The sequence below is a fragment of the Momordica charantia genome, assembly GCF_013281855.1.
Source record: "Momordica charantia cultivar OHB3-1 chromosome 2 unlocalized genomic scaffold, Mcharantia_2.0 BLBB01000002.1, whole genome shotgun sequence".
Taxonomy (NCBI): Eukaryota; Viridiplantae; Streptophyta; class Magnoliopsida; order Cucurbitales; family Cucurbitaceae; genus Momordica; species Momordica charantia.
In genome coordinates, this window is record NW_028275160.1 from 2,666,204 (window position 1) to 2,675,829 (window position 9,626).

General features: G+C 39.2%; 3 protein-coding genes across 4 annotated transcripts; 2 read left to right on the forward strand and 1 right to left on the reverse strand.

Moving 5' to 3' along the window:
• Positions 1 to 340: 340 nt before the first annotated feature.
• On the forward strand, positions 341 to 1,825 carry LOC148212652 (aquaporin PIP2-7). Its single transcript, XM_088120537.1, has 3 exons — positions 341 to 1,043; positions 1,135 to 1,275; positions 1,364 to 1,825. Exons 1-3 carry the CDS (start codon positions 435 to 437, stop codon positions 1,475 to 1,477), a joined length of 864 nt encoding a protein of 287 aa, XP_087976663.1. The 5' UTR covers positions 341 to 434; the 3' UTR covers positions 1,478 to 1,825.
• A 2,834-nt stretch (positions 1,826 to 4,659) lies between these two features.
• LOC111011307 (uncharacterized) lies at positions 4,660 to 5,630 on the forward strand. The gene has a single exon (XM_022285016.2). It carries the CDS (start codon positions 4,796 to 4,798, stop codon positions 5,327 to 5,329), a length of 534 nt encoding a protein of 177 aa, XP_022140708.1. The 5' UTR covers positions 4,660 to 4,795; the 3' UTR covers positions 5,330 to 5,630.
• A 260-nt stretch (positions 5,631 to 5,890) lies between these two features.
• On the reverse strand, positions 5,891 to 9,418 carry LOC111011306 (uncharacterized). 2 transcript variants are annotated; one of them, XM_022285014.2, is made up of 8 exons: positions 8,865 to 9,418; positions 8,306 to 8,785; positions 8,038 to 8,200; positions 7,545 to 7,842; positions 7,273 to 7,345; positions 7,106 to 7,196; positions 6,735 to 6,814; positions 5,891 to 6,486 (listed from the first exon to the last, which is right to left on the reverse strand). In XM_022285014.2, the coding sequence occupies exons 1-8, from the start codon at positions 8,919 to 8,921 to the stop codon at positions 6,229 to 6,231; spliced, it is 1,500 nt and encodes a 499-aa protein (XP_022140706.1). In that variant the 5' UTR covers positions 8,922 to 9,418; the 3' UTR covers positions 5,891 to 6,228. The 2 variants fall into 2 exon arrangements, with proteins under 2 accessions (XP_022140706.1, XP_022140705.1); XM_022285013.2 differs by having other exon boundaries at positions 7,106 to 7,202; positions 8,865 to 9,417.
• Between the last annotated feature and the right edge of the window lie 208 nt (positions 9,419 to 9,626).

Consider the following 9,626-nt stretch of genomic DNA (forward strand, 5'->3'; position numbering starts at 1 on the left):
GAATGGACGGTAAAAGAAAAAGGGGACCATTTTCCATTTTCCAGTTTGCATTGTGGCACAGCATGAGCTTATTAGCCAAAAACAAAACAAAAACAAAAACTCAAATCACAGTAAGCGTTGGAGGCGGAAAGTGGAGCCCAATGCAAGCGAAACCAAGCTCATTGGGCGGCCTATAATTAATCCCCCCGGCCCCACCCTCACCCCCAATTTCACATCATTATCAATTAAACATTAACCATTAAATTATAATTAAAAACTTAATACAACCCTCTCCCTCTCTCTAATCATACTCCTTCTCTCTTCTTCTGGTACTTTCCTTGGGTGTCCATAAATACCCTTTTTGTAGCCACTCCCACCACTACCACCACTGCCACCACTGCCCACTTCCATTATTTGTGAGGCTGAGCCTAAAGGAAGTTAGAATTTAGATCGTCATGGGGAAGGACGTTGAGGTCGCCGAGCAAGGGGAGTTCCAAGCCAAGGACTACCAAGACCCTCCACCGGCCCCTCTCATCGACGCCGAGGAGCTCACCAAATGGTCCCTCTACCGGGCCGTAATCGCCGAGTTCATCGCCACTCTCCTCTTCCTCTACGTCACCGTTTTGACCGTCATCGGCTACTCCCACCAGAGCGACCTTTCCATACCCTCCAACACCGACCCTTGCAGCGGCGTTGGCATCCTCGGCATCGCCTGGGCCTTCGGTGGCATGATTTTCATCCTCGTCTACTGCACCGCCGGCATCTCCGGTGGCCACATCAACCCAGCCGTCACCTTCGGCCTCTTCCTCGCCCGTAAGGTGTCGCTGGTTCGGGCCTTGCTCTACATAATTGCGCAGTGCCTGGGCGCCATCTGCGGGTGCGGCCTCGTCAAGGCTTTCCAGTCCGCCTTCTACGTCAGGTACAAAGGCGGGGCCAACATGCTCGCCGATGGCTACAACAAGGGCACTGGACTCGGCGCTGAGATCATCGGTACCTTCGTCCTTGTCTACACTGTCTTCTCTGCCACCGATCCCAAGAGAAGCGCCAGAGATTCCCACGTTCCTGTATGTTAACACTAATACTCTGCTCTCTTAATTAATTTCATCGTCAAATTAAACTCATTAATTCTTCGTTGTTTGTTTAATTTCTTCACAGGTTTTGGCTCCACTGCCAATTGGGTTTGCGGTGTTCATGGTTCACTTGGCCACAATTCCCATCACCGGGACTGGAATTAACCCCGCAAGAAGTTTCGGCGCTGCTGTCATATACAACCAGGATAAGGCCTGGGACGACCAAGTAATGATTCATTCATTTCCCTTATCCCCACTTCTTTTTTTTTTTTTTTTTTGCAATTTAATTATTTCTAACTGTTGGGATTGGGCAGTGGATGTTCTGGGTTGGCCCATTTGTTGGAGCTGCAATTGCTGCATTGTACCACCAGTATGTGCTCAGAGCTGGAGCCATTAAAGCCCTCGGATCCTTCAGGAGCAACGCTTGAAATTGAAGCTTCTCTTATATTGTAATATTAAATTGGTTTGTCTCAGAACAAGATTGTGTTTCTTTCTTTTTTCCTCAATAGACTTTTGATGGAACACTCTGTGCTGCTGCTTTGGTCTCCGTCTCCTCTGCCTCGCCTCCATGAATTGAGTTGAACAAGAACAAAAATGATTGGCCCAGGAAATTGTACATATTTCCACCCCACCCAACCACAAAAAAAAAAAAAAGCCAATTTGTGCAAACTGGAGCGCATAATTCTCACGTTTGTCTGTTGTTGCCGTCTTTTGTATTTCATCCTTATCCTTTTGCTTCTTTGTTCTTCTTAATAAAAGAATCTCCTTTCTGTCCATTTCATTTCCTCCTAATTTCTGCATCTCTTGTTTATTTAGAGCTGAAGGGTTACTTAAAAATAAAATAAAAAAAAGTTTGAAAATGACAGCACATAGATTAGAATGCGAGGGGATATGTGGAGGAGGTGGGATCTTGGAATTCGCAAAGTGGGATGTGATATTGATGCAATGCAATGGAATTCTTATCCAATAGAGCGCTTACATATGTACAAGAGATAGAAATTAAATGCTACGTAACCCCAAAAATGAAAAGAAAAAAAAATACTTACTTAGGTCAATACATTACAGCTCAAGAAAAAGAAAATTAGTTTGCTTTACAAAAGCTAAGTATAAATGTATTAATTATCTTATCTTCAACTTATTATTTTGTATGTTTGTGTGTCATCATTTCATTTTAGTAGGTGAGGCCTAGCTGTTTAGACATATATAAATTCGCATTTTTTCTTGGGGCAGGAGAATAATTGATGCTGGACTTACAGCGTGACACGAGAGAGGGGAGAGGGACCATTGAAGAATATTGGTTTTGTGAATACATTATTTGTATTGGGTTCCTTTAATAGAGCTAAGACAATGACAAAATGGACAACTTAATTTTAACTAATCTGGTGGTTGAGTAGCCTTTTTTTATAGGCCCTCCCCTCCCAACTTGCTTTGTATTATTTTTGCACCATCATTTTTCTAATCATTTTAATATCCCTTCGAGTAATACCATTTTGATCCATATATTTTTAGTTATTTAGAGATTATTATACAAAAAAATAAGTGGACTAAAATAAACAAAAATTAAAAATAAAATGAACCAAATTTAAAAGTATAATGGCAAAAATAGTATTTCTTTAGAATTTTCTATAATCATTATCACTTCTAAAAGAGACGTTTGTTTTGTGTGGGATTTTTTTAAATGGATACCATGCTTGATATGATGGCAACGGTTAACTGTCTGTTGTGTGGCATATCTATCAAGGCTTCTTATCAATATCCTTCTTTATGGGCATATTCCAAATATTAGTAGGTTTTTTCAGCAAATAATTCCTCTTGTTATTACAGTAATGCTGAAGTTATTTGGTAAAAAATAAAGTTATATGTTATAATTCCTAATAGAAAGTTAAAGTTGTGTGAAAAGGAAAGTTTTGGAGATCCAACATCATCCTTGAAATAGGTAAGAAAAAAGGAGTGCCACAACTTTTAAAGGGGCCTCGCCTGGGTGGCGAGTGCCCTCCAGTCTAGCAAGATGCCCTAGAGATTGACGTGGATGGGACGTTGCTAGGTCACGCCTCGCTGGTCCAGTGGGATCCAGTGTTTTTGCCACCTCACCTCTGGGCTCCCCTTGCCTCACATTTATTATTCACCATTTCCGTGCTGGAGCTCTCTTTTTATTATTTGTAAAATCATATATTCAAATTTACTGGACCGGGAGGCGGGAGCCTCTTTTGTATTTGGGCCCACGTCAATTGTGATGCCCACTCTAACTGGACCAAATGACCGGCCCATTACAAGCCCAAATATCAAATGCAACGTGTTGCAGTTTTGATGTACAAATAAAACGAAATTAAAAATAGTGGAACCATTTGGAAACCCTACGTCCATTCCTCTAATATATATTTATTCAACCAAGGATCCTATGCATTTCAAAAAAATTAAAAAAATTAAAAAAAATCAAGGATTTAATATAATTTGTGGTATTTTTTGTGTTATTTTTTCTGCTCGTTTAAAAATTCAGCACCTATTACTATTTTAAAAGTTGATAGTTTGATCTTCCACTCCCAATTATTTAACTCAAAAATATATTATTTTTCATTCGTATTATTTACTACTTTTATAACATTTTCTATTATTTGTTACTTATTTATAACAATATTTAAAAGTGATATAAGTGGACGTTGATTGATATTTGAGAATTGGTAAGTTGGTGTGAAAAAAATTATTAATGGTTGATATACAAAATTTTGGGTGTTTTAGATGATGGATCCATTTATCCAAACTAAAATATTTTGAGTTGTTGGCTTCGTCCTTGGATCATTTAGTCATTTATTTGAATGTGTCAAATAAAACTTAGTCTCTAATATAAAAAATTTGTTCCGAAAATAAAGAATTCAACAAAAAGAAAACAAATTCGTTTATCTTCTTTTGTACATTAGAAAAACTTGTTTATTGTACTAAAAGAACAAAACAAAGAAAAACACACATTTATTGAAAATTTTAAATTTGTTTCATTTTGAAAAACAACTTATTTTAAATCATTACTTTGAGAAATTAATTTTAAAAACAAATCACCAAAATACATTTTGATTTTTTTTTCACAGTATTCATTTCAAACAAAAAAATGAAAATGAATGAACCAAACACAAAATTTGATTATAGACATATCTTTGTTTTTTTTTCTTTTTAATGAAAAGTTAAACTCCAATGATTAAACCAAAATGTAAAAGGAACATATATTTAGATTTGAAATTTTACCGTAGAAATGGTACACTAATACAATCACATGAGACCAACAAAAAATCATTCCCTGGCTTTTATGTGATTTAGATTTAGTATAATTTTTAAAACAAATAAAAATAAAAGAATTTTATCTAAAAAATGAATGATAGAGTAACTCCTTTTTACGAATGGTATTGGTAGCAATAGCATCAACGACGCGTAATTGGAGTCAATCTTGTTTCGTTGTTGATTCAGGCTCCGTGTTTTCCTCTGCCAGCGCGGATCCAGTAGTTCTATCACTCTCAAAATTCTTTACAATCTCTCCACGTGGCGTTCATTCATTGGTCCATGCGTCTCATTCCGCACTGTATTTTCAACCGCTTTATTATAATTAATAATTAATAATTAGAATTATACTGCAAGTGCACCGTCGGCCTGGATCTGTTCAGTATTCTGTTCTTCACTTGTCTATTCATTTTTGGCCTCACCGACTACGATTTCTGAGCCACATTCCCTTTTTCTTCAGAGATTCTTCCTCCCCATAAGCAATGGCGAAATCCGTTGCATTCTGTTGCCTTCTTCTGTTCGTTTCGCTGTTGATCAATGTCACTGTCTCTTTGGAACCACTCGATGTGACTGCGCCGGCGGGTGGTTCGCCTTCTCCGTCCCCTCAATCTGCCGCCGATTCTCCTCCACTGCCCTCCCCGGCCCCATTCCCCCACGCTCCTTCCGCCTCTCCACCGGAGTCGCCTTTGAACTCTCCTCCTGCGCCTCCGCCCTCAGATCTTCCTCCCCGTCCGGCTCCGACGCCTTCTCCTTCTCCTTCTCCTTCTCCGTCCCCGACTCCTGCTCCTTCGCCTAACAGAGACAGCGATGTCAGTAAGAGCGTCGCCAGTGGCGGTGAAGTGGAATCGGGAGCAGCCTCCAAAGGCGGGATGAACGGAGGCAAGAAGGCTGGAATTGCATTTGGAGTGATTGCCGCAGTGTGTTTCGTCGGAATTGGAGGAATCGTGTACAAGAAGCGCCAAAACAACATTCGCCGATCTCAGTACGGGGACGCCGCTAGGTCTTCCTTCCTATGAGGATCAAAATGGAGACGGTACGGAATTCTCTGCGTTAGAGAGTAGTCTTTTCTAGTAATTAATTAGCATTATTATTTTTATTTTTATTACGTAGCTCGGTAAACTCATTGATCAGGAGATTTTCTAGTCAATTTGTTTATTGGCTAATTTTGAGTAGCAGTGTGTGATTATTTTTCCTTAAGATATAGTTCTTAGCATCTTGCTTATTCAGTCGGCTATGCCGCTTTCTTTGTCATTCCGTTTTGTTTCAAAATTTCTTTCTCATACTATATATATAAAAATATATCTTCTGCCTCCCTCATTTATCGCTTGCTTAATTGCTCAGAAGATTTTAGTGTTTACTTAACTTACCAATGAGGATTCAATTTTCTCGATCTCCAATAGTTTATGTTTTATTTTTAATTAAGAAACAATCAATTGTCCTTTTCATTCCATATCTAGGTTTAAAAATTTGTTCCTATCTCACATACGGAAATTTGATTTAATATGCAAATTACAAACTTCTAACATACTTCTATTGTAGATTAAGAAACATGAATTACACTGCATGAAAGCGAAATCAAATCATAAAACTGAAACCTTTTAAAATTATAGCGACAATATTGAAACAAACATGGTATAGTTTAACCAAGAAAAAAGATCACGAGAAAGCTTCATGTGCATATAGGATGCATTTTAGGAGCTGCTATGGACTAGATTAACTCTCTGGTTTCTTCTTCTCTGTGTTCTTTTTATATCTACAATCTTTTGTCAAGTTGACAACTTCCTAACCACATCACAAATTCTATACAAGGAAGCTATGGTTCAGAGAAGTCGCAACCTAAACTCATTGTACACGCAACAATATACACTCCCTGCATCAAAAAATCATGTATCCCGTAGGCCAACTCCGTTTCGACTTAATTTCTGCTTGATGTTTCTGAGTTTCCGCCAACTGTAGGATGCTGGCGGGGAATGGCATTGTGTAGTGAACTTATAGCTATGAATGGTCGTATTGGTTGCGCTATTCTCTGAGGGTCAAGGCGCTGTTGTGTTGAAGGTAGCCCCCATCGTCTTCTCCATCTTAAAAATTCAACGGTAATTGAACTTCCGCTCATGACAATGCCAAACCCAGTTAATGTAGCCAGTACAATGGCCAGAACTGCTTGGACACCAACCTGTAAACCATTCTAAAGATCAATCTCCAACATCAAAATAAGTCTGCTACTGGGCTTATTTGTACAAGGCATCCTATTGTTAATTCAGCAGCAAAATGAAGATATATTAGGTTTTAGTTTTCAGATAATGCCATTCGATAAATGATCCAAAAGAATACGAGCTGTGGATTGTAAAACTCAATCCCTGCTAACAAATGTCCACTATGGATAATATCAATAGGAAAAAAAAAGATAGATTTATCTCTTACCACGGAGTAAAATATGTGCGAGAAGAGAACCACCATGGCAAATTGTACTGTTGCATACACCCATATGAATCTTCTCTTCACTGCAAACGAAATTTTTTGTTCAGGGGTACTGAAGTAAACTAACTGTCTATAATAGCAACAAACTGTCACAGAAGAATCCCAAAGTCTACCAAATCAAGACAGTTTCAGCCAAGTCAGGATTGACTGAACTCTATGTTTCAGGCTTATTGAATATTAGTGCAATGTGATAGATTAGCAAATATGAGTTGAATCCTCATTAGTTATTCTATTTTATCACAAACAATTGATTATGTTATAGCTCTAGTCAGATTTGCATGCTTGATATTTTCTAACTGATCTGGCTAACCTACCCATGGTTGAGGAGGTCATTGATGAGAGTAGACCCAAAACGCAAGAAAATGGAAGGGATATGGCTATTGCACTGGTACCCATTTTTGCAACCTGCATCTGAACATATTACAGATGATGTGACCAATGATAGATTTAAACTCAAAAGTTCCATAGTTGCTAGTCTTACCAGGAGTTGCTCGAGGAAGCAAAAGTAGGCAAGTATGCTAACAATTACAAGCACTGGAAACTCCTGCCAAACCCTGGATATAATATTCATATAGAATAAGCAATTACTATGACATGACAATATGTAAGATGGAGAGATGAAGACAGTCGAAGTTTAGTTCCGATTAAGTAACTCGGGGTGCTAATTCATCCGTTAAATCTACTTGAATATAAAGAAAGAAAGATCAACTAAATGGAAAACTTCAAAATCTCCCACAACAGATAGTTGCTGACCTATACCCATTGACATTGTCCTGCTGAGTCCTAGCTGCCCCTAATATTTGAGTTCGAATGCTCTGGACCTTTAGCAAGGTTACGGGAAGATTTTGAACCTCTTTCTTGCAAACGTCACACGTTTTATTACCCTTGATACTAAACCATTTTACGGCACATTCTTGGTGAGCCAGAGCAAGTTCACCTTTGCAGCTACATTCCATCTTCAGAGTCTCGCCTCCTTCGCACAGTTCAACCATGCAAATTCTACAAACAGCATCTGCTTCAGAGATGTCTTCGCCATTGACATCATGATTCTCTGGACCATGAGATTAAGATGAGACTGATATCGCTCACTCATCTAAGAAAACGAACTTTCGTTTCATGATTGGATGTAAAAGAGTTAGTTACCATAAAATGTCGACAGAACAAGAGAATGGATATGCTTCTTGGTGCCAGGAGGCATCAGCAAGATTGTTGGATGGGATGAAAGAATGAAGTTTGGGCGTTTTACCTATTTCTGCTGTTGTAGAAGTATTCAATGTCACATCTCCTGCCTTTGGTCGGGGGGTTGAAGGAATCACACGAAAAAACGAATCTGTCCTCCTTATGCTTCTACCCTTGTTAATCACTGGAAGCGAGAGGGAGCGAGATATTCGTTTCTGAGCTCCTCTTCTCTGCACAATAAAATTTCAACCTATATTAGGTGATGGATGCCAAGATAATCCAACTAGGTCAGCTTCACCAATCACCACTATATAAAACTCAAAGCAGGCGCTTACTACTGAGTCCTGTTCACTCCCCTTGCTTCCATCATGTGCAGATTCTGGATTTGAATGAGCTATAGGAGTCACAGGTAGCGACGAGGCTTGCTTCGACCGAGGTGTGAAGATTGTGGCCATCGACAAGGGCTTTACGGCTTGAGCTTGAGGCTTCTCATGTGCCCCTGAAGAAGAAGCCTCAGAAACAAGGCCGGACACCACCTCAGCATCGGACGAACTTCGGTAAATGAAGCTAAGCTTTGGAAACAGAGTTTTGATGGATGATTTGGGTCTGGATGAAGATCCAGTAGCTGCAGCATCGGAAGAGGTAGGTGTGAACACAAAATTCACTTTCCTGGGTGTAGGAGTAGGACTGGATGTTGGAGGCATTCTTATAGCAACAAAATCAGGTGTCCTGGAGGGTATCTCAAGAACAAGATTTGGTCTCTTCCAATGGTTAAGATGAGAGGTTCCGGCCGAGTCCCCGGCCTCTGCCTGAGGCTGAGATCCATCCACAGACCATTCAATAACTTTGAAGAAGATTGAAAGCAGAACATACAATAGAAAGTAGAGAAAGTACCTTTTGGAGACGATCAGTAAGTGTTCCATCAGCGGAATCAATATGCTCTGTTCCCATAAATCCAACAAAAACCAAAAAATCTGATCCCTGCAATCAACAGAAGACGAACATGGAAGAAGAAGAAGAAGAAGAAGAAGAAGAGAAAGTGGAGAGAAAATAAGGGAAGGGAATCGAAAGGATGGTGGCAATCGTGGCCTACTGCCACTTCCACTGCGCGGGCTTCCTATTTTTTGTTACAGAATCCGATTCTCTCTGATTTTCTTTCTCAATTCCCACCGGGAACCCAACATTACTACTGTGGAAACTCCACTCAGCTTAATATTTAGTTAGTTAAAAGGGAGGCAATTACTTAATTCCTCCTTCAAATTTCTTAAAAATTAGTAAAAGTTTTCAACTTTTCTTCTTTTAGATTACCTAATTCGTTATCATACAAGTCTATCATCAGTTATACAAATATTAGAACCTATAAGATGGGCATGTGAATTAGTTCAATCTAGAGATAGTTTGTGTAAATTGAGTCGAACTTTTGGTTAGTGGTTTAGAATGAATAAGACAAGGGAAAAGCGAACGAATCTTTTTTGAGTTGAGATTTGAAAGTGAGAGTGAGACATTATTATTAATAAGATCAACTGGAAATATTTGTGCACCCAAAACGCAGCCACGGTTTCCAAAAGTTGATGATTGGGTTGACTTCTGTCCAATCAAACTCATTTACCATGCCTTCTCTTTTTCTTTTTTCTTCTTTCCTCTCTCTCTTCCTTT

Excerpts from the sequence above, each read along its gene's own strand:
- LOC111011307 (XM_022285016.2), top strand. The coding sequence starts at position 4,796 with ATGGCGAAATCCGTTGCATTCTGTTGCCTTCTTCTGTTCGTTTCGCTG.
- LOC148212652 (XM_088120537.1), top strand. The coding sequence starts at position 435 with ATGGGGAAGGACGTTGAGGTCGCCGAGCAAGGGGAGTTCCAAGCCAAG. Across the intron at positions 1,044-1,134 it reads CCAGAGATTCCCACGTTCCT|GTTTTGGCTCCACTGCCAAT; the intron begins GTATGTTAACAC and ends ATTTCTTCACAG. Across the intron at positions 1,276-1,363 it reads ATAAGGCCTGGGACGACCAA|TGGATGTTCTGGGTTGGCCC; the intron begins GTAATGATTCAT and ends GGGATTGGGCAG.
- LOC111011306 (XM_022285013.2), bottom strand. The coding sequence starts at position 8,921 with ATGGGAACAGAGCATATTGATTCCGCTGATGGAACACTTACTGATCGT. Across the intron at positions 8,201-8,305 it reads GGAGTGAACAGGACTCAGTA|AGAAGAGGAGCTCAGAAACG; the intron begins GTAAGCGCCTGC and ends TTTATTGTGCAG. Across the intron at positions 6,815-7,105 it reads AATGACCTCCTCAACCATGG|TGAAGAGAAGATTCATATGG; the intron begins GTAGGTTAGCCA and ends TTTCGTTTGCAG.